A 24,052-nucleotide genomic window follows, 5' to 3' on the forward strand; every position below is an offset into this window, starting at 1 on the left:
ACAGCCACTGCACCAGGAGGTTTGTGGGATGCTCAGTAACTAAAGGAGAGGGAAACACAGGTCAAGGAGAGGGTGGGCAGTGAATCTTTATTGTCTGTGTTTATGTATCAGAAGATTTCTGTTGTGATTATAAGGTAAAATGAACTAACCAAATGCTAATAGCCACGAACAATGATAATTTCTTCAAGGTGCTTATTAATAGATTAGAGATCAACACAGTGCCTGAAATAGAGCTGGTCAGGAAGCATGAGATCACTAGGACTGTTGAAAATGTGCCAGTAAAAATGAACAGTGATGAATAAATATGCCACAGCCATCTTTGTGTACAAAACCATTGTTCATACCAGTGAAGACTGTTCTGCCCCATCAGACTGGTGATGGTTTTCTGATGGTTTTGAATACACATCTAAGAAAGTAAGTGATCTGGAAAAACCAAGAATATGCATCCCAGTCTATGAAAATGAAGATTAATACTCAACAATGCCATCCACAGTTTACCAATTTGATTCTAACCAGTTTTTACCAACATGTTGTACAATCTGTTTGTGAATCTCCAGGTGGGACTATTCCTGTGGATCTAGATAACTCTGTATTTGGGGGCACCAGAGAGGGGTGAAGGGATTGTAGGAATATTCTCTAAGGGACTCACTGAGGGCATGGGATCATGATGTTTAACTTTCAAGACCTACTCTACAGTTCCATGGTTTTAGTTCTTCTTGAAATGCCTCCAACAAGTGAAGTTCCAAAGCACAAAAGTACCCAGAGCTGTGATGAAACAGGGGCAAAACCCACAACCTGGCCAACTCAGTATGAGGAAAAAAGGGTTCAGTCTGAGAGTGGCCAGACCCTGAAGCCCACAGAGCTTATGGATTTTCCATCCTTCAGTGCATTCAAACTAGACAAGCCCTGGATGTGCTTTGGGCAGGAGGCTGGGTTACCCCTTCCTTGGTCTTTGGGCATACAAGTTTTCTCTCCTTCCTCTTGCATAAAGCCCTTGAAGACAATGATCTGCCATTGTTTGTTTGGAATTTGTTTCAGAGGAAAATACTCTAAAGCCTGAAACATTTTATAGAACTTTTTTTTTCTTCCCCAGAAGATAGAGTGCAACATTGTCCAAATACCATGCGCTACATGGTATTTTATGATTTCCATTGACTGATAAAGTCCTTGGGTGGGGAGAGGAGAAGGGGAAGGGGAAGCAAAACACCATCTATAAACATCATTAGCAGTATAAATTAACTGTTGACCCTGAATTTAGCCTACAATAGTCTGTTCCAAAACAGAAAACTGTTCTTAGAAAATACAGTATCACCTACAGCTGAGTTCTGAAGTTGCTCCACACCATGTGCACTGTTTTCCCACAAATGGGCTCCCAACAGAACTACTGAGTCTGGCGTCTGGGGGAGTTCATTTGTCACAGTTTTTCACATTCCAGCTTGATGCCACCCAGAGTGCAAACCCTGTAATTAGCAGAATTAAAATGTGTGTGAATGCAAATTTTTGCGATTTAGGCTTCACAAAAGGCTCTGGTACTCCCTGGAAAGCTCATTTTTGTGCGTGCAGGGTAGAGTGCTAATCAACACAGATGATGAGTTAATGGCAAAAATTTCAGCTGACAGTAACACTTAAGATGACGTGTTCTAGGGTATTTTAGAGAAGCTCTGTTGGTATCATTAAGATAGAGAATTACATGACTTTAGAGGTGCCTAAGTGGTGCTAATTATGATCTTAATAATGACAATCAGTCTTCTAGGGATAATGCACTCTTTGCTTACAGCACTTAGGCTTTACTCATCTCTCAAAATACACTCATAAAACAAATAACTAAAAACCCTGTACTATATACATATATGTAGAACAGATAATATATTTTATTTTTACAAAAACAATTTATTTTAACGCTAGGGATTTTCCCTATGTTGGTGTTCTAATTTTTGGATGCAGCAGCAAAATAAGTAACAGTGAAATCCGGAAGGAATGCAAAATATCTGTGTCTTTTGCAATGATTAGGACTGATTTTATTCATCATTTGGGGTATTGAGCAGACATAAAATAGCACTTAACTTGACTCCTGATGACATGATCTGAGAAGTTTGGCTTCCCCACATTGATAGCTGCCAAAACTGAAAGCAAAACACTGGTGGTACATTAATGGACTTGGTGATGCCACTTACGTTTGGATACTTCTCTTCATGTTCTTTGATCAAAAGATGAGGATTCTTTGATCCATTTTTGCCCATTCTTGGGGCTACCCAATAATTTTTGTTGTTGCTGACACAGCTATGAGCTCAAATGAAAGCTTTGCTCTTGATATGCCACTGTATTTCTCAGCAATTTCAGTGGTTTTTTTCCTGGCAGATTTGAAAGTCTGTTCTGTGACTTTCTATGCCTTCACATTTATGATCATGCACATTCTGCAGGCTCAGCAAATTATTGCTACAAATCATTCACTGAAGCAGACATAAATCAGCTAGAGAGACTGCTAGGAAATGGTTTCAGCAGAAACAGAAGCTTCCTATATTCATCCTTCAGTGTTGTTCCCTTGGTTTTTTATACTGCATACCAAATAGGGCCCATAGGTGAGCATTTCCTTATTATGCAGCTCTCTGTTCTGAGAGACAATTGATTTATTTCCGAATACAATTTTATCTGCTTGGAATTTCCCTTAATCTAAGGTTTGGCACCCCTTTATTTTCTGTTGATTTCTAACAGGTTTCAAATCTCTTTTTGAAAACCATTTTGAAAATGGTCATCACATTTAGAAGAGGAAGATCACACTCAGTATGACACATCACCTTCTTCCTTCCCTAATTCTTGCATTTTCAGCAAGTCCATTGGGTTTGTCCTGTTGCTCTCAAGCAAGGCTTCAGGGGTTTTTTTCCCCCCAAATCCTAGATGTCTGCAAGCCTAAGTTGAGAGAGAAATATTCTGAGGGCTCTTATTGTATCCTACAGATGCCAAGGACTAGGCAGTTACACAGCTCTGACAGGCATCGCTACTTCTGGAATCCGTCAAAGCCCGAGGTAACCCTTGGTAACCCCTCAGGAATTTTCTCAGTCTTTACGAAGAGGGTTGAGCCAACAATTTGTACAATTCACACCTTGATATCATCTCTCATCATTAGAGCTGCTCTAGGTAGACCCTCCATCGCCCTTTAATAAGACTGTTACGGCTCCTTTTAGCACTGGAGGTTTGTTGGCAGGATTGTCTATCAGCAAGTTATCTAGATGCACACAAGTTTCCTGCTGTTATCACAAAGGATGTTTTTGTTTTTTTCCTCCAAACTTGGCTTCTGAATTATGAGGGAGGTGCCCCTGGGTGAAGCTTTTTATTTGTCAGATTTCCTGTGACCTGCCCACTGGAGCCAGCAGAGCTGTGGGAGTGGGTGTCCTTATCTCTCCCAAGAAACAAAGACTTTTTTTCCCCGTTAAGCACAGAGGGGGTGTTGTCACACTGCGTTTTCTGTTTCAGAATCCACACCACTCTCACAGCCTCGGTCTGCTCCTGTTTTGCTCCCTTTACCCTGGCATGGAGCAGCAGCAGTCCCAGTGATAATGAGCTTCTGTGTCAGCAGATGATCTCCCAGAGCAGCAGGGATCTGTTGTTCTGCCTTGCTGCAGTGTCTGGCACTTCTGTGTCTGCAGCTATTGCAACACACTTACTCAGCTCCACACTTACACTTTGTAAAGTGCCTGTCCTTACTGGTGAAGAAGATCCATCATTCTGTCTCTCACACCGTTGCTTAGTGATTTATAGATGTTTCTGCATTCAGTCACTGCTGTCATAGAACCACAGAATGGTTTGGGTTGGAAGGGACCTTTAAAGCTCAGCCAGTCCACTCGCCCTGCAATGAGCAGGGACATTTTCAACTGGACCACATTGCTCAGAGCAACCTGACCTTGAGTGTTTCCAGGGATGTGTCATCCATTACCTCTCTGGGTAGCCTGTTTCACCACCCTCACTGTAAAAAATTCTTCCTTATATCAAACATAAATCGGGCCGCTTTTAGTTTAAAACCTTTTCCTATTGTAACAGGCCCCGCTAGAAAGTCAGTCCTCATGTTTCTTATAGCTCCCCTTTAAATACTGGAAGGCCTCTGCACAGTAAGGTCTCTGCACAGGCTTCTCTTCTCCAGGCTGAACAACCAGAGCTCTTTCAGACATTCCTTGTCAGAGAGGTGTTCCAAATATTTTTGTAGCCCTCCTCTGGACTCAATCCAACAGGTCTACATGCCACTCATTTGGCACAATTAACACAAACCAAAGGTCTTGTATTTTCCCTATAGAAGAGAAAACCAACTCATTTCCAAGAACACCAGCTAAAAAGTACTGCAGTCTCATTGGATTCATTGGTCGTACCCAGGCATGGAATATGATTGCAGAATCGAGCAACTGTCAGAACTTATACCAATATTTAACATGGAACACCGTTAGGATTTCCAGTAATTGTGTGAATTGTAAAGGTCTCCTGTGCTTACTTGGAAGGGGATGGACAGACTCTCTGTTTTTTCCACTCACTTCACAAAGATGACATTTACACTTTGGCAATAAAACCTGTACGAGCTGTAAAACGCACGGCAAGAAATGCCACAACCATCACTCCAGAGCAGTAATAGTAGCCAAGTATGAACAGAATTTTGAAAACTAATTATTGTTTCAGGCATTGTCTTTGGGAACATCCATCCCTGGAAAGCTTAACCCTTTGTTCCCTGGCTCATGGATCCAGTACGACTTGATTCTAGTAGGAGGTGAGGCTTGCAGGCTGCCATAACCTCTGGCTCCACGGATCTCCTCCTCTCCCGCAGTCACTGCGAGCCCCTAGCACGGGGTTAAGCGAGCGCTGGCTGGTTCCTACGCCGCATCCCCGCCTGCCTCCATCCCTCTGGCGTGGTGCGGCTCGGAGCCGGTACCGATCGGCGCGCCGGGATGCGGCATTCCCGGTGTTCCCGAGCATCCCCCCGCCCCGTCGGGCCGCACCGCCCGGGCGTGGCCAGGTGAGGCCCCGCCCCCGGACAGCGCCCATTGGTGGAGGCGCCGAGAGGCCACGCCCAGGGGCGGGGCCGGGGCGGGCGGGACGGCGCTGTCCGAGCGCGGGGCCGGGACGGAGCCGCGGCGGTGGCCGGAGCCCGCACAGGGACAACGTGGACAGCACAGCCATGGCAGAGAAATACGACGTGGTCGTGATCGGGGCCGGCATCTCAGGTGGGTCAGGGGGTGAACGGCGCGGCCTCCGCGCAGCCGCCGGCCTCCCCCGGGGCATCCGCCGGGAGCGCTCCCGGAGCCCGTCCTGCGACAGCGGGGCCGGGCGGTGGCGCGGGGGTGGCGATGGACAAGCGCAGTGCCGGGGCTCCGGGGGCTTCAGGTGCGCTCGGGGAAGGAAAGGGAAAATGATCCGTGTCGCTGTGTTAGGGACAATTGCTGCTCCCTGCGCTGGTTGGTACTTGGTGCTCGTCGGGAGGAGGGCTGGAGGAAAAGTGACTTGGCGGTGCCCGCAGGTGCGGGACGAGGCAGGGATACGGGGATACGGGCTGGGATTGGTGCATGCCGAGAAAGATGGTGTTTTGACGTGGTTTTTTTAGGTTGCTCATGCAGTGGTGGCAGTTGTTTTGTTTGGAAAAATGCTGCAGAATAAACATCTGGGAATATCTGTGGGTTAGGTTCTGTTGCTGTGAGAAGCGCTGTACTAGAGGCAGCCCAATTCCCCAGGTGCCATGGGCTCCTCACACTTTACTAGGCAACACTTCCCAAAATACTCTTCAGATCTACTTTGACACCAGCAATTGCATCATGGCCCCTCATCCTTATGCTTAAAAAACCCCGGTAATTAATTATTTTTATGTTACCTAAGATGAGAATGTTGCTGCACTGGAGAAGATTAGTGTTTAGGTTGCCCATCAGGTCAGTGCTGTGTTGGCAGCTTTGGCCAGGTCTCAGTTTTCAGGCAGTCCTTACTTCACTAATGATTCAGAGAAGGTGAGTTTTGCGACTGTGTGACTTCAGTGATATTACAGCCGTTATTGGTGTGGGTAAAGTTAGGTTTTATTAGTATTGTGAAGGAGTCAGAGGCTTTCCTTTGGTTAATCTGCGGTGAATTAAGGTGTGAAACAGCAAATGGTTACCATAATTACATTATTTCATTTACTAAAAGAACAATAATTGTTTAAATAATTAATTGTGAATATGTAATTATGCAAATAATCTGTAGTAAGTATCACCAAACAGAAGGGAAGACTCTGGACCTAGATTTCCTTGCTTTTTAGTTTTACCAGATGCCTGGTAATTTTCCTGCTAGCAGGAGACATTTGGTCTTCATCCTTAGGGTTCCTGTACACAGTGTCCTTAGGGAATTACCACCCATTCTGTGTGCAGCTGATGGCGACATCCTCTTTATATGTTTTTTAGAGCCTTGAGAAGCTCTTGTTCCCTTCAGGGTGCCTTGCTCCTCCAGGTCCCCAGCCTGTTGCAGTGTTTCAGAAAATGCTTTAAGTGTTTCTATGTGGTATCTTGCCTCACTAGTACAAAAACACTAAGTTACTTTGTAACACCTACACCTTGGACCAAAACCTGGTGTGGGGATTGAAATGGAGCCAAACAGAAAATTTCATGGTGCTCACAGTCCCTGAAAATTTGTCAGCGCATGAGGAAGACAAATAAACATGTCACAGTACTCCTGGGGTACAGGAACATTTTTCATGCCAATGGAAACCCCATGTCAGTGGCATAGAAATTGGTGTTTGCCTGTTGGGAATTAGAACAAGCATCGTTTTAAGAATGCAGCCTTTGAAAAACAGACAATAAATGCCTTATTTGGTAATTAATCCATCTTTACTCTACACTGCCGTTCATAGCTGGGGATTAAACTCTGATCTACCTCTGGTCTGTTTTGCTTTTCTCACAGCTTCTCTTTCACTACCATTCCTTTACCAATATGCCTACACCTCACTTCTGTAAGAGGCTAGACAGTGCTGCTTACTGGTCTTAAAAAAAAAAAGTAATCTGTATCTAGAGTTCTGCTTCTGGTGTAATACACAGTAAATCATGTTCCCCTATGGACAGGATTTCCCCTCAACGTCTCTCTGACTCGAATCTTGACTTGCTGTTTGTATCTGTGAAATTGAGTTTGCAGTTGACTTATCTGGTGAGATTACTGTCTCCTCTCCTTCTACTGTATTTTAAATACTCACTCCCTGGTGCTTGCAAGAAAGGATAGGAGACTCTGGAATAAACTAGTTCTTTACTAGAAATACATGAAATGTGTATGAGGTATAAGCAAGGTGCTTGTTCCATTAAGTGTGAGCTTCCCAGCAGTTATGCTGTGGCTTTTAAAAATATTTGTCCAGTATTTGTGAAATGAAGCTCAAATCCTGACAGGCAGCTCTGGAGTTACCTATTCCTCAAAGCAAAGCATGGTCCTGAGAGCCAGTTTCTGACCAATGCCTAATATATTCTACTCATTCGTGCTCGTGGCCTCTGCATGCACACCTCAATGTGGTCATTCCAGGGACACAGGATCCACTCTGCCTGCAGGGAACTGCAGCCTAGGGATGGAGGGAGCTTCTGCAAAGAGTGCTTCACAGGAGAGAAGCTTTTGGAAGAGGAACTCTGCTTGGGTGGCTTCTACCTCTGAGATTTTCCTGCTGTACCCCATGGAATCGCACTCAAACTGTCCAGGCTGCCTCAGCAAGTGCTTTTGGTCCTCTACAGAGAGGGAGCTGCAGAGGTTGGGGTAGATTCCTCTTTTCACCTGGGCTTGCATGTTAAAAATGTGGATTGTGGCCAGTAAAAGCCCCAGGCACACGTTTGTGTCACTCTTAATAGATAACATCCCCTGTAATACAGTTAATATTAATTACAGCATTTTATACCCAAGCATATTAAATAAGCTGATGCCTGAAGTAACACTTTCCCCATACCCACAGGGAGTTTTTATTTATATAGTTTGAATATTGCTCCCATTTTTTTTTTTATAGGGTTTTCTACTGAACTGAAGAGTGTTGTTTTGGATTGATTTTGACTTGATTGATTTTACTTGTGTGTTTGTTGAAACCCAGCAAGCTGATGGCACAAAATGTTTTAGGGAAGTCCTGGATGCTTGGTCACTCCTCAGGCACTGCTCATTAACAACTGAACAGCATTAAGTACTCAGAGGGTTTTGACAGAACCCTCAGATATTTCAGCTTGTCAGATCTGGAGAATGACTGCTGTAATTTCTCAAAACTTTCTAACTGACCTCACTGGGGCATATTTTCACATGGATAACAAAATGAGCTATGTTGACTCAAAAGTTATCTCCCTGCCAAATTTCAAGTTGCTGCTAGAACTTCCAAAATAGGAATAAAAAAAAAGGCATGAGCTTTCAAAATCAAAGAATATTTTTCCCCTAGACATTTAGAAATAAACAGTCAATTTTGACCAAGATTTTCCAGCAGAAAAGAATCACAAAATAACACACCCTGAAAAACACACCCTGAAAATTCAAGCTTAAGTAGTTCCAAATTTGGAAAGGAAAAAAAAAATGTAAGCAAAATACCTTAGCTTTTTTCATGGGAGTACATTCACGTGCCAGCCTCACCTTGCATGGAAGCCAAGTTTATCAGAAAATGGGATGGAGAATTAATACCGTTTGTCTACATAATGCAAACCAGAGAGGCAGCAGATATGGAGAAATATGTCCAGAAACAGGGAAGTCCAAAAAATCTTGTATACAAATATCTTGGAAAAAATTTCAGCACATTGTGTTACAAGTACAAAACACAAGGGAAAAGCAGATGTAATTGAATCTTACACTTAAGATCATAATTCGCTGACATAGATAGTTCTTATTTCCACATAGAAAGATGTTTGTTCTTGTCTAGAAACAAGGAGATTGCGTGGTTTACAAAATCAAAGCTGAGATTTGCCAACCATGTGTTGGAAACAGCACTGTTTTCTGTTGCACTTACAGAGGAGTCCAAGGGCCACAAATTGTAGGAAAAGCTGGGATGTAAAAATAGTAGTGATTAGTCCTTATATAGAAGTAAAACATATGATATATTATTAAGACTTTTTTTTTTTTTCTCTCTGAAGAAAAGCACTCTGTGTTGGCATCTCCAGCTCCACAGAGTGTGATCGACAGCCTTACCCCTCGAGCTACCTACGCCTTGGCTTGGGGCTCTGAGTGAAAGACTGAATAATGAGGAAATGCAGATTTTCCTTGCTTGCCATCCTGGCAGCACAACTTCTGTTGTATACTGCCCTGTTTGTTTTGACAGCACGCCAAGCTGCTGGTGGGTGGTGGTGTCAGATAAACTGTCAAACACACAGTGTAAGATAGAATCAGTCTGACCTGTGTAAATCTGGAGTAGTTTGCAATAAATTTTTGTTTTCCTACTGTTACTTCTGTATTTACCTAGGATTTGACCTATAGGAATGTGGTATTTGCATCATAAAATGTATTCTCTGTTTATCTCTTTGCATTTGCCCTGTGCTGGGTTCCATCTACCCGGTTCCTTCCTTCCTTCTTTCTGGATCCAACCAGAACGCTGATAGTCAGTGGTAATATTGTCATTTAGTACCAGAGATTCCTAAGGACCATTTCTGGGGATGCAGAAGTAAATAGCAATGTTTCACAGAGCTCTGGGTTCCCCATGCACTGCTAGCAAGCTGACTGTCATTTTGACAAAAGTTTACAGCAGGACCAAAACTGCCTGAACCCCATACAAAGTGTAATGGATGCTTTTTACAGGGATTGCAAGTAAGCAGAAGTACCAATTTCCATTTACCTCCTTCTTCATATTGTGTTCTGCTGTTTTGCTGCTGAAGTCTTATGAGTGTTATTTGCCTCAAGAAGCAAGAGAAATAAATAGCCAAGTAGTTGGGACAGATGCCTAAAAATATCCTAGCATAATGAAACCTGGCATGGGACAGGCATTATGTCTTTCCTGGGAATACCAGTGCTGATGTTGTTGGTGTCTGCAGTGATGACATTGATCATAATTTAGCACCAACGTTTTTTCACATCCTTTTTTAGTTGAAGGTCACCATTTAGGTAACAGGAATTTATTCTGCACAACACTGACTAAAAGAATTGTCAACAGTTATCAAATGTGTGTATTTACCGTGGATATTTCCATTACTAGGTGGTTTCAAACTGTCATCATTTTAACTGCTCATTTTAGTGTGTAATGGGAGGGAAGATGCTGCATTTCCAACCCTGTGCTTATACTTTTTCTGCCTTTGTTTTGGGGGAGGGCACTACTTTGTGGAAGGAATGTTTGCTGCAAGAAGCTGTGGACATGAAAATTCCAGTGGGTGTGTGCAGAGGAGTGGATTCATTGTTGGGATAGAATTCCCTCTTCCTGCCCACTGTATTTCTGTTAACATTGTCCATGAGAAACTGTCTTTGTGCCCCTCAGAACAAGGCTTGCATCTATAGAAAGCATTTAGACAGTGGTGCCATTGAGACCAGTAAGTGGCTTGGTCTCATTTGGACAATGTATTCTGTAATAGAAAATATTTATTCTCTTTTGGTTAAGATCTTTGCTGAATCAAGTGGATTTTTTTCTTTTCCTAGAAGGGAAAAAAAACCTGATGAAAAATAAATGTATTACATTTACCTGAAAATGGCAAAATGCATAAACTCAATCTCTCCCCAGTACCAGGTATTCTACAGGAAGGGATGTGAAATAAAGTATGGCAAGATAAAACACAGTTTCTGACAAGCAGAAAATTAGTGATGTTATGGTATTAGGCACCATTGAAGTAGAAATAAATGTAGACTTGTGATCCACACTGTGCATTCTTGCTGTTTTGTGTGAATTTAAGATGCTGTTACTGAATTAATAGCATTGTTGTTTTGGTTTTTTTAATATTTTCAGTGGCAATTTAAAATCTTGAAATCTTTAGTCTGTGAAAGGAAACAGTTCTTTAATTCTCAGCTTTCTGTGTGTTGTTGCCCATTAGTGCCTTCTCTGGTCAATCTGATGTAACTGAGCACATTTTTAAGTGTATTTTAAAACTCAAATAAATGCTATAACGTATACAAAAATTCCAATGAAAGAGTAATCCAGGTTGCAGGAGAAGAATAAAGAGGTGAGGAAGGGAGATTTTCCCTATGGTCATGGCAGAAATGTTTTGCATCTCTCATTGACAGGTTCATTTTTACTTGCCAAAGGGATTTCTAGCTGGAAAAATGAGAGCTGATTCTAAGGTGGTCGTTGCCAGGTTTAATTACTCAATTGTGTTTAGAAAAAAGTTAGGTTTTCCATCAGTGAAACAGTAAAAATAATCTCAGCATTAGAATGCCATTACATTGGAACTTTAATAATGATATATTGCCCATTCTGTTACTGACGTGTATTAGAATAGTGAGCAAAATAAGTCTTGAAGTTATTTCCCCACTTAAGATAAGAAAAATTTAGGGATTTTGCAGGAAGATTTTTCCCCATCTCCTCAATTAAAGCCTGCTAGAACACTACAGTAATGAGTTAATCATCTTTCTCACAATGTAGCTGTCCCATGCCATGTACAGTAGGGTGGATTAGCAAGGATTTTATGAAGGAATGTTGTGGACTTACAGAGCCTAGATTTTGAAAACTCTATACTATTGGTGTAGAATCACTAGCACATTCCCAATAAAGTAACTTTTCAAAAACTGTGTTTGTGCCATAGAACTCAAAGCTGCTCATAAGCCCTGTATCAACCCCAGAAGTGAGGAGACTTGGAATTATTCTCATAAATCTACCCTTGTAAATACTTCCCTACAAAATGGAGAACCATTTTCCACATTACAGGACTCCTCTGGGATTCAAGGTCGAGTCTCTTAAGTCCCACTGTTGTTCACTGCCTGTGGAGTTGAACTTTTCTTTCCTATGAGGTAGAGATGGGCTTTGTTTTATTACAAAACTCAGTGTTGTTCAGCATCCTTATGTTTCAGTCATGGAGTGTGTCTTGTAGTCTGCAGGCTGGCATCAATTCACCTTAGTTTCTTTTAATTTTTTTAATTCTTTTTTTTTTTTTTTTTTTACTGTATATCCAGTGTTTTGATGAACTTCAAAATGCTTTGCTTGTGGTAGGATTATGACAATTTTCTGGCATGAAAGCAGCTGTGGTCGGATCTGTAGCAGCAGCAATTCTGAGTCCTTAATAGCACTGCAAAATCAATAGGAACAGAGCTTTCCTGCATGGTGTCTTCAGAGGAGGGGAGCTGCTTGTGAGATTTCCATAGAAACCCTTGTGGAGGATGTCTCACCTTGTTTATTCTCATTTAACAATAAGTGAATTTCTACAGCCAGATACTGCCAATGAGGCATGGTTTTGGCAGGCTCCTTCCATCTTGCTGAGGCAAGTAGTGTATTTCTAATTCATGGAATTAGGGGGATATCTGGAAGGAGTGTGGCCAGTGATTTGGGGTGGTTTCCAGCTTTACCTCAAGGCTACACTCGGAGGAGGTGGAGGCGACGCAGCCACAGGCTCAGCTGTGACAGGAGTGCCAGCACTCCAGTCACACCAACAGACCCTGGAGTGCTTTAATTGCCTGGTCTGAGCACTGGGCCCAGTGCTCCATTTGGCCTGGAACAGTGTGCCTGTAAGGAATGGTTTGGGTTGGAAGGGACATTAAAGCTCATTTCGTTCTACCCCCTGCCATGGGCAGGGACACGTCCCACTAGACCAGGTTGCTCAAAGCCCCAACCAACCTGGGCTTGAACACCCAAGGAGGGAACATCCACCACTTCTTCCCTGCTCCTTGGCACTTCCTGAAGTTCATGATGTCCTCTGGGATGGAGATGTTGTAGAGGAAGTGAGAGGAACAGAACAGCTCCCCTCCATGCAGCCTGAGGGGAGCTGAGCAGGCAGGGATGAGGCAAAGAGCAGGAAAGGAGAAGGTCTCATTCCTTCCTCTCTCATTCTCATCCCATCAATCAAATGGTCACTCTCTGGTGTCCTGTCCTGTCCACAGTACTGCAACAGCAACAAAAGTCTTGAAAATTCAAGTTATGGAGAAGATGAAAGGTAAATATGCAGTCAGTCTAGAGGTTAATTGTGTATAAATGAGGCTTCATGACCTGTGGGGTGCTTCAGCCAAACCTGTGGAAGCACCTGGACCTGGTGCACTTCAGTCTCACCAGGATGGAGCTAAAGAGGTGGGTCCAGCAGGCAGCTGCACAGACATGCTCTGTGTGGGTGTTGTTCCTAGTCCTCTGTTTTGAAAGAAAATAGTTTCCATGCTTTAAGCAAATAAATGTGTAGTAATAATCCTAAATCAGCATGTTTTATATTGGTTTTACTTGTGAGTCATGCCCTCTCCCGGTTCCCAGTAAGCCATTGCTGTCCCAGTGTATTTCTTGCTCTCTCCCAGTCTGTGAAACCCCAAAGCCTTTTTCCTTTTTTGGACCAGTGACTAAGGTGACCCTTGGGTCAACAATAATGAAACTTAACCTGTAATTCTGCCGTACAAGTACAGTTTAACAGGCAAACAGGTTAGAGAACCTCGGCCACATTACAACACGTTCTTCATCTCTTAGCACCCCTTCTTTATTGGGATATATCCCATAATTAAGCTATAATCCAGTAGTAGGCTTAACTTCCAACTCAGTCCAACGAAACCATTATTCTTCCTATAACTTCCTGTAACTGTGGTGGTAATAGAGCTGTTGTATTCAGCGTGAAATTATGGTCTTAGGCACCAAAGATTTGCATTTAATTTTTTTTCATGCTGAGGCTTTACTTTTTGTGGCTCCATGTTCAATTTTTTCAAGGCATGTATATCTACAGTAAACTTTCTTACAAAAGAATTACCCACTCATGCCTGAGTGTCCAGTGGTATTTATACAGAATAGAGAATTCAGTCTTTTATTTTATGCATGTAGGATATCCACTATTTTGTGACAAAACCTGCTGTATATTTTGAAATCTCATTTTTCTGCATAGAAAAAATTACGTATTTGTAAGAAAATATTGCAGTTTGTCTTTTCAGCATCATAGATTTGTGTCTTCTATGTTTATGTTGGGGAGGAAGAGAACACCATCACTTAATGGATTAAAGAATTAGCTAGAAAAAAATTGTTTCTCGAGTTTCATGGAGGAAAAAATTATCACTGAAATAAATTAGATCAATTTATAAGACATCCACTCCACTGAAAAATGGCTTGCAATTAAAAAAATTAGAATATTAAATAGATGGAAGAACTAAGTATACTTCTGCTCCAGCAGCAATCTTAAGAATATGGTGCAAGGATGTAAAGTTATTTTTAATGACTATGAAAATTATATATATAATTTTTGCCTGTGTAAGACATTTGAACTTCCTCAGCTCAAGTGAGCAGTGAATGGTGTTCCACTTCCCCATTAAAAGGTTGTAGCACAGAAGTTTATGGTCAATTCTGTATTGTCCTTAGAGTAAAGGAGTACATTTAACTCTTCCCAGAATGATTCCTCTCCCCTGGTCTTTTCAGACATGCTTTGTTTGTAGGCTCACAAACAGTTGATTTTAATCACATTTCAGGGTAGTGTAATAAACACAAGGGTAATGTTGTTACCGCTGCCTGCGGGGTATCTTGGAAGTTCTGATCAATAAGGCTGCCTTTCGTGTACTTAAGGAGGGGAAACAACTCCAAAGAAACAATGCTTCAGTGCCAAATTGGCCTGCAGGGCAGTGGGATAATCTGATTTCACCAACTCATGATTGCTTTTTACAATTTCAGCTCGCATCTGTCAAGAGCAAAGAGGTCTCCTGTCCTATTGAATTTTCAGTTGTCTCTGGTGGCTCCATCACAAAGTCCCATAATTAGATGATTTTTGCTGAGACCATAATTCCTTTTATAAAGTATCTACATACAGCCTGTTTGATTGTCATGGTCAGACTCCCTTGCTGAAGATGAATCCTGACAGTGAGGCAGACTTTCCTTCTGCATGTGGATGAGGACAAGGGACAGCAGTGGAGCAGAGAGTTTGATGTGTGACATTATTGATGTCACTGTAGTGCTGCAAGTCCCCTAAGCTGGGTGTTGCCTTTCCACAGGCTGCACAAATGAAGAGTAAGATGTGTGTCTGTCTCTTAATAATTGAGGTTTTTCCAGTTTTAAAAGGCCAAAATGCAGCCCAAGGAGGAAACTTCAGTCTGTGAATGCTGTGAGTGGTTCTGCCATACAACTAAGCAGCAGCCACATGATTTCTGTGGGGAGATACCATGAAAAATTCCTAACTTCTCTCAGCGATTTTTGAGAACAGTCTATTGAAATCTCTGACCTTGAAGCTTTGGTTCAGTTTTTAACCACTAATGTGGCTGATGCTGCCACTTGCTTTAACTCACTTTCTCTTTTTTTGGTAGGTTTGTCAGCTGCCAAATTGCTGTCTGAGGCTGGGGTCAGCGTGGTGGTCCTTGAGGCCCGGGACAGAGTTGGAGGAAGGACATTCACCATCAGGGTAAGTGCTTCATGGGGCGTGGACTCTCACTTGTGCTGGTCTAGGATGTGACAAATGTCACTCCTATTGTTTTGAGCCAGGCAACTACAGCTTCAACTCAGTCCCTCAGAAGCTGACAGAACAACTAATCCCAAAGTCATCAGTCAGCATGAGTTCACTGAGAGGAATTCATGCTTGGCCAACCTGACAGCCTTCTAAGGTGCAATGACTGGCTTGGTAGATGAGGGAAAAATGAATATTGTCTACCTAAACTTCAGTAATTCAACAGTGTGTTGAAAACCATCATCTGGGACCACGAGTGTCAGAGCATTTCCCCTCTCTTTCCCATCTCCCTTTGCATACTGTAACAGGCATGATAACTTAGAGCCCTGTAAGAAGCAGCCTGAGCAGGACCAGACATGATTATGGCTCAGACATATGTTTTAAAATGTCTTAAAAATATCTGAAATAACACTCCTGCTTCTAAAAATGAGCTGCATCTTGATTGCCATTAGAAAAAAAATGAAAGAAATGAAGAGTCACTTGTGGCACAGGGTAATGTAGCCCAGACATTACCTCTGCTTCCCACCTTGGAAGTGAGGGAGGTGTAAATTAAGTCAGGTGCCATTGCTGGAGAGCCAGAGATAAACTGTGGTGTTCCAGCAGAAATCATTGTGTGTGAAACATGGAGCATAAACACCATCCTTCTGTGACACTGAGAATGCCAGGCTTAAAATACTCACTATAAACAGTGTTAAAAAGAGTTACTGTCTTGGGACATCAGCCTGCTGTAATAGCGTGCATCCCTGAGGCCTTCTGCTTCCTTCCCACCTCCCAAGTGAGTGTGGTGCTGGTCTGAGGGGTGCACTGAGCACCTTGCATGGCAGGCATGGCTGGGGGTCACTGCCCAGAGAGCAGCAGGCTGGAGCCAAGGAGTGCAGTGCTGGAAAGGAGATTAATCTCCTGGTAAACTGCAGTGCAGTGCAGTGCTCAGCGCCTGCAGCATTAAGTCTGAGCAGGTACCTAGGAGAGCAAACAAGCCTGGGTGCTGGAGATGGTTTCAGCTGCAGAAATGTTTTGCAATGACAAGAAAAGTAATGTGAATTTCTTGAACATCTCCAGGGGTGGTGAATCCACCACCTCCCTGGGCAGCCCATTCCAATGCTTGACAACCTTTTCCATTAACAAATTCCTCCTGAATATCATACACATACATTCCATAGACATGCAGTATGGAATAATTCTTTCTGCTTCTAGATGTTTGTTCTGAGGAGCTTCCTGCACAGCTTCTGATTCCTGCATTCTCTTTGACAGAATGATAAAGTGAATTATGTAGATGTTGGTGGATCATATGTGGGACCTACCCAAAACCGGATTCTCCGACTGGCAAAAGAGCTGGGTGTGGAGACCTATAAAGTGTATGTCGAGGGCCATATGTTCCATCATAAGGGGGTAAGTATTGCCTTTCCATGCTGAGGTACCCAAAGCTAGCACTGAAATTTGGAAATTACTGACAGTCATCAAGAGGGTTTCATTTAAAACTCATCCTTAGTAATCCAGAAAGCACCTGCTTGAAGTGTTGTTATTCTGTTTTAACTCACCGGGAGTGGGACAAATGGTTCTTACTTCCTTTCTAAGTGTTCAGAAAATGTAACTGGCAGCAGCTAAAAAATTTGGGATGCATTTGGCACATTGTCTTTGAACATACCCTCCAAAGAAGTTTTGCCTCAAATTCAGGAAGTACTTGTTCTGAAATAAAAGCCAAATTTAAATTTAAAAAGTAATAGTATTGATGGATAGTATTGACTAATGATACTGGACAACAGTGTCACGGAACTAGCCTGAGAGTAGGATAATATATTTGCCCTGTGTAACTAGATTCACATGAGATCTCTCCTTGTCCTGTAGTGTAGGATTTATCTTACTTCCAAATGGATGTCTGGAAGTTAATCTTTTAATCTGGGACTCTGAGGTGCCCTCTCTAGCTAATGGTGACACACAAGCCCTTCCCAAGAGTCACCAAAAGTTTCACCTCTGAGATGTGGGGCAGCAGGAGTCCAGGTGGCCACTCTTGAGCAGGTACTGGTGTGGCTAAAGTGAAACTATCTTCAGAGCAGATTTCCAGCCCTTGTCCCAGATCTTTAGCCCACTCATTTTTTTGCACAGGTCCTACTACTGCCAAAACCAGTGCAGGGTGAGACCAGCAGGGAGAAGGACAAAGAAAGGGCTAAGATTCATAGGTGTGAGATGTGACTGTCTGTATCCATAACTCAAACTATTTTACTTTGCAAAGACCATCATTTCCATTTATTTAATTTTTTTTCTTTTTTTTTCTATAATATTCTTTAGTTCTGGTACTTAACAGACTCTGGTAGAACCAGACTTGAAGCCTCATACTCAGTATGAGTCAGAGTTGACATACTTCATGAAGGCAAGCCAGCCTATGTGATGGATCCTTAATTGGCTTCATTTCTATTACTTTCCCACTTTTTCTCCTAAGAATTAGAGAGATGGGTTCACACTGCAGAGTTTTACCATCTGGTTCTGCAAGCACCCCTTATTGGGCAAATTGATGCCATGCTCATAAAATAGGCACGTCTTAAATAATTGCACAGCCGCTCCATAATACTAAAAAAGTTATTTGTCACCTCCTCATGCAAAATTGATGTAATTCTACAGCAAGAGGGATGGGCTGGTTTGTACCAGCAGAATGTTTGTCCCACTCTAATTTAAGCTCAGGCATGAATCTCTCAGCATCCTAAAAGGCACTTATCTTCTTTATGTTAAATAAAAGGCTCAAATGGGTTACATTACTTTGAGCCCTTAATCCATTTTGACACCAAAGCTGCAGCTGTTTATTGTCCCACGTTGCGTTATGCACGTCCCTGCTAATGACCATGTAATTTTGGAAGTTTTCTTTGAAGTGGAAGCATGTTTCTAAGCAAGAGGCAGCATTATGAGCTATTCAGCTGGATCACAGGCTGTGGATCAGTTCTGGGTTTGCCATCATGGTCCTGCTGAGCTAATCAGGGTCCCAAGGGAGCTGTAGTTGTTGGAGCAGGGTGACAGCAAAGGGGCTTTAAGGTCTCCCAGATTAAAGCACTGGATGAATAATAATGATGCTTTTCTTCATGTAGGTCTCAATTCTCCCACATTCTCTTCCCACTCTTTGAATTGTAGCTTTTTCTTCCTTTTTTTTCCCCTAAGGTTTTGTACTTCTCCTTTCTTTTCCCTTGAGACATTGTGCAGTCACCGTACCTTTTGATTTAGGGATGTGTTGTTGAACCCTCTCTTACATCTCACTTCTAGAGGAAGCTTATTGAACTCCATCTGTGCAGTCCTGGCTGTTGACCGGGCTGGTCAGTGTGCAGGGCTCTTTTACCTGCCTCTCTTTTACCTGCCTGCTGCACACTGTTCCCAGGCTGGAGGGTGAGGTGCAAGTAGGGGTTTGTGCTCTCCCAGCTGTAGATGCACCCCTCGTATTCATTAAAGATGCTCCAGGAACACAAGCACTTGTGGTATTTCCTAAATGACAGAAAATGTTAGCAAAGACATTATTTGGTATTAAAGGATCATATCCACCAAAAATTAAATATTAATCTGAAAGAGGGATGTTTTCAGCTTCTTGGGCTAATACACCATCAGCCATGGGCCAGCTGCTGCCTTTCAGGTTTGAAAGGTCTGACTAAAACTTCTCCCCTTGTGTCTCAGCTGTTGTTGCTGTCAGCTGGTGGCTGTCCAGGAATGTGTAACCAGGGCCAGACAGGAAGGTCTCCTCCCAAGAGCTTTCTCCAAAGTGTGCAATGTTGTGTGGTTTTGTCAGAGGTGAGAGGAAGTGTTTTGAGCAGTGACTAAGCACAGCTTTAGATGTGTTTGTGACAGTACTACTCTGTATGTAATATCCAGCACCCTTGGATTACGAGATTTTTGGTCTTTTGTTTGCCATAACAATCGGTTCAGTTTGGCTTTTTCTGAAGATTTCCAGGATACTGCTTTGATTGAGTTAGGAGAAAGTGGGAAAATGGTTTATCCGAGCAGCGGATGCAGCCAAGGGAAAGTGAAAATCCCCAGAGGGATTTAATGAGCTTCTTTTCTCTGACAGGAATTTTTCCCATATGCATGTGGAAAAATTCCATGTACTGCAAGCTTTGATAACCAAGTTGCTTCATTGGTGCAGGTTTCCTTTGTAATTACAGTTTATTTGAGAATCCAAATATGTAACTACTGTTTATCTTTTTTTGTTTGTTTGTTCTCTCCCATCAGTTAGCATGGTAACATGGACTCCTTTGGTGTCAATCAGGAATTTTTTTGGCATCCTGTCCTTGTAAATCTGTAACTGAAACTGTAGTGTTTATTATGAGCCCCAGACTTTCTTTTCAGCTAAATTTCTCTGTGGCTACTGTCCCATAGTTCAGTAAGAATGCTTTCGAACTGAGAAAGGGCAGATGTGCTGGAGTTCTCCCTTCCCTGAGCTGGCAGACAGCTTTTTGTTTTTACAGAGGTCCATGAAGCTCTGTGCTGTTTTCACCCTTTTAATAGAAGACCCTAGAAAGTAAAGGCTTTGGGCCTTGGTGTGGTATTAGCCTTCTCACATAACTCTACTCCTCCAATATCTGGCAGCAGCACACAGCCCCAGGATATATAATATTACTTAATAAGGAATTATGATTTTCAGAGCGAGGGAACACTTGACAAAATATGAGCATTTCTATACAATGCTTTACATTTGCCATCTAGTCTTTTCTTTCCTCCATCCTGCCTTAAGATGAAGAGCTCAGGGTGCAGCAGGTGGGTCTGTGACTAAGACTCTGCACATCACGATAAGCTTGTTCAGACACAGGAGTCAGACAGTCCCAGGCACTGCAATGCTCCCAGGGCTAGACCTGCTGGAGGTGGTGATCAGGGAAGGACACTCACCCGAGGGATCACACCACGGGGAGCTGCTGCTCTGTGTGTGCTGTGCACAGCCCCAGGCAATAACAACCCCTGCTCTGGGGCAAGGGGGATGCTCCCCCTGTGCTTCCTGATGTGTGCCCTGTCCCTGGCACAGCAGGCAGGAGACAGACTTGCCTTTCTCAAGACTGGCAAAATGATTTTCTCCTCTGGCACAATGTGAAACTTGGGGTGGTGTCACTGCTTGAGGTTAATTCCTGTCGTTTTGGCATAGCCCTGAGCAGGGAAGGGACCTTGCAGAGCTCGTTTCTCACTGCCTTCTTTCTAACCACTGAAGGATGGTGCTTGAGGATCTTGTTTTCTTTGGATTGATGTGGGGTAACTAGTGCAAGCAGGCAGCAGAACTCAGATCTGAGGTCTGCAGGAAACCACTCTACACACCAGGAAATGAGAAAAAGGGTTGGATAAACTCTGTGGGTCAGTCAAGCAGCCCTGTGTTAGCATGGGAACAAAGCCAGTAGGTTATTTGCCTTTCAGTTAAGAAAACAGTAGTTCTGAAAAGAATGTGTCCAGAACACTATAAACTTGTTTAAAAATGGAATATTGCAAGACCTTGCCTGTTTGCAGTGAGCTCCTCTGTGAAACATGCAGCCAGAGCTCCTCTGCCTAGCAGGGAGACAATATTAAAACCAAATTAATAACTCACCCAGCCCCAGCTCACTCGGGCTAGATTTACTCCCTGCCGTGGAGATACTTGTGCCAGAGAGAAAGCTGGAGAACTGATGTGTCTCAGGCTGTTGGGCTCACTCTCCCTGGTGGGAAATGGGAATTTCTTTCCTGGAATTTGCTGGAGTTGGGCTTTCCTCTGACCCCATGTCAGATAGGTACAGCCCCGCCACATAAGGGGTCACTGTGTCTGTGAACCATTTCAGTCTCTCTGAATTCAGTCTTAGCCTCTTCCAGGTCTGTTAGCACTGCTGTCTTTTTGCAGCTTTCCCTGCCACTGGACTCCAGTCTTACTGAAGTTCTGGGTGTTTTGCATGCAGAAGAGAGCAATAAGTAACACAGCTTTAGGCTTTTTAAATTATCAGTTGGCATTTCATAGTTCTCAGGGGATAAAATACATTTTCCCATTGATCTCTCTGGGCTATGCCATTGACCAAAGATGTTTTAAGCTAAGTGAGCTAAGGATGGGAGAGCTGTTTGCAAGTTACATTGCTCTGTACAAGCACAGTCACTTATCAAAAAGACTTTTGAAAAGAGGTGTCACTGAACAGTGAAAAACTGGGCACTTTTTGCTGCCACTCCTGATTGGACACAGGCTTATCTTTTCCCTTTGCCCCCTTGCAGTATTTCCAGGACAGAACTGCAGTAATAACTTCTCCTCACCTGGATTTGGGTGGTCTGACAGCATTGCACCTCATGTCTGCTGCAGGGCAGAATTATTGCTGTTAAAGCATGTCAAGGAAGGAATGTGGATGGCACCTGTGTTCCTAACCAGAATGAAAAGCCTAGCAATATATGAATTTTGAGAAGCAGTGTTTGATGATCTTTTAGAAAAGCAAAATGTTGTGCAATAAGAATAAAATGATTAGTAGTATGTTACTGCTTGGTATCAGTATTTCCCAGTTTGATGCAGCATCAGTTTACGACAGTAAAAGCTGCAGTATGCAGTATATCTCTTTGCATGCATTGTTTGGCCTTCTTTTCTGTGGCTGAACACAGTGCTCTGGCCTGGCAGTGAGAATTTGTCCTCAAGGGAAAGGAAGAGCCAGTGTCATTTGGAGGATTCCCCTGCTGGTAGTTCACAGGAGCATTTACTCTGCTCTTGCCATGGCAGAAATGTTTTGCATGCACGTGTGCACCTGGAGAAAGCTGGAGCACCCACCACCCTCCTTTAGTGTAACTCTCTGGAAAAGAAAAAAATGTGGATAAAAGAGAAAGAAGTATGTGGTACACAAGACTGAGATTACATACCCAGAAATCCAGAGGTAACCAACCACCTCCTGGTGACTTGAAAGCACAACATTTACTGGAAATTTAAAAAAAACCCCAAAACCTTAAACATGTGGATCTCAAGCTGAACTAAGGCTGAGATCACAACCTGATGCTTTGCTTGGCCCAGAGGAGAAATTATTGAGTCTGGATGGAACAGGAGAGTGGCTTTGCTGCTGCCCTCACTGAAGATGGTGAGGAGGAACAGCACAGAGTGACCTGATGGATGTCAGAGCTGGGGCACCCCTGGAGCCCTGCTCTGGGGAGTGAGGACCAAGCAGTGTCAGCCAAGTCTTGCTGTGGTCCCTTACCCACCACATACATTTGCCTCCCCTACTGTACCTGTCCTGGGGCGGACAAGTGTTGACCAAAACGTAGGTATTTCAGTATTTTACTGCTTTTGCCAAGTGTGAAAGCTCACTATGATCTCTGAGTTTCATCTTGCACCTTTTATCTTTGTTATGATCTTTGCAGAGAAAAATGTTCTGCAGAATATCAAAAACCCATATGTGTTTACAAACAAATACACAAATACCAGCAGGGAAGATCAGTAAATTCTCTCTCATGAAGTGTGAGAAGGGTGTGTTTGGCTCCTGGTTTGTGTCCTCTGTCCCTGGGTCCCCATCTCCTGTATTTGAAGCACTGCAGCCTCTCTTTTGGTCTGTGGCTCCCACCTGCCAGGTGTGATGAGCTGGCACAGGGTCCATGGCACTGAAAAGCTTTAGCACCCCAGCTCCTATCTGTCATGGTCGGTGTGTTCCCTGCATCCTCACACAAACTTCTGACACATCTGGAAGGGCAAACAACAGAGAGGTCTGATGAGAAATTCACCACTGGCTTACATGGGGGAAGGTTCAAAGCAATTTAGTAAGAGAAAATTTTATCTGCTCATCTGGTCCTCTTTCAGATTAAAGTTATCACAAAGAAGCAGCTGCTGCCAGATTGTTTCTCTTATCATTATATCACAGGATTATCTGAAACAGTCAGTTTCAGATAATAACAGCTGCAGCCACTGCTGCAGCTCAGTGTCATACACGTTGTAAGTACTGACACCATTTTTGCAAGTGTACAGTATTTTTCTTCCTGCAGCCAAAAACTTCATGTTCAGACTTTTTTTATAGGCTAGGTTTCTTCCATGGAATAATAAAGTGAGATGTACCATAAAGGTGCTTAAATAGTTTGAAATGCATGCAATTATAGACCCATGCCAACTTCAGGATGCACATTTCAGCAGACAGGCAAATAGTAGATTCATTTAAATGTAATAATGGAGGATGCTTAGGAACAAGAAATATTACCTCTTTGGCCATGGCTTCGGTCTCCTTAGCCCAGAATTTGACAACCTGCTCAGAACAAATGTACTTTTCCCCATCCTGTCAGAATAATAAATATAAAAAGGTGTTATTGTCCTTTTTAATGTCAGTCCAGCTGTTTTTATCCCTCCTGCTTAGCTACATGCATTTCATTGCTTGCATGCATATGCAGGAAAAAAAAAAGAAAACACTGAAAACCCAGCCAGGTCTTTTGTGGCAAAAGGCCAGCCATGTGATGACTGAGAATTTTGTGTTCTTGAGTAGTGAAGATATGCTGGGTTGTATTTCAGTTGCTTTTGGTTTTATGTGCATTTCAGGGAAAGTCACGAAATTTCACAGGAATTTGCCCTTCAACATGGAATCCCTTGGTTTATCTGGATTACAATAACTTCTGGAGAACCATGGACAAGATGGGAAAAGAGGTAGGCTGTGAAAATTCTGTGTTTCCTACAATGCTCATGTCACCATGAA

The 24,052-nt window shown here is 42.9% G+C and overlaps 1 protein-coding gene across 1 annotated transcript in view; it reads left to right on the top strand.

Moving 5' to 3' along the window:
- The first annotated feature begins 5,092 nt into the window (after positions 1–5,092).
- LOC309571689 (amine oxidase [flavin-containing] A-like) overlaps positions 5,093–24,052 on the top strand; it is a 34,013-nt gene continuing 15,053 nt past the window's right edge. The window contains exons 1-4 of the mRNA XM_082279432.1: positions 5,093–5,201; positions 15,307–15,401; positions 16,695–16,832; positions 23,899–24,003. Of these exons, the coding sequence (XP_082135558.1) occupies positions 5,156–5,201; positions 15,307–15,401; positions 16,695–16,832; positions 23,899–24,003 (384 nt within the window). The 5' untranslated portion in view covers positions 5,093–5,155. The remainder of the gene's footprint in view (positions 5,202–15,306; positions 15,402–16,694; positions 16,833–23,898; positions 24,004–24,052) is intronic.

This window comes from Coloeus monedula, assembly GCF_965178545.1.
Source record: "Coloeus monedula genome assembly, chromosome: 3".
Lineage (NCBI taxonomy): Eukaryota > Metazoa > Chordata > Aves > Passeriformes > Corvidae > Coloeus > Coloeus monedula.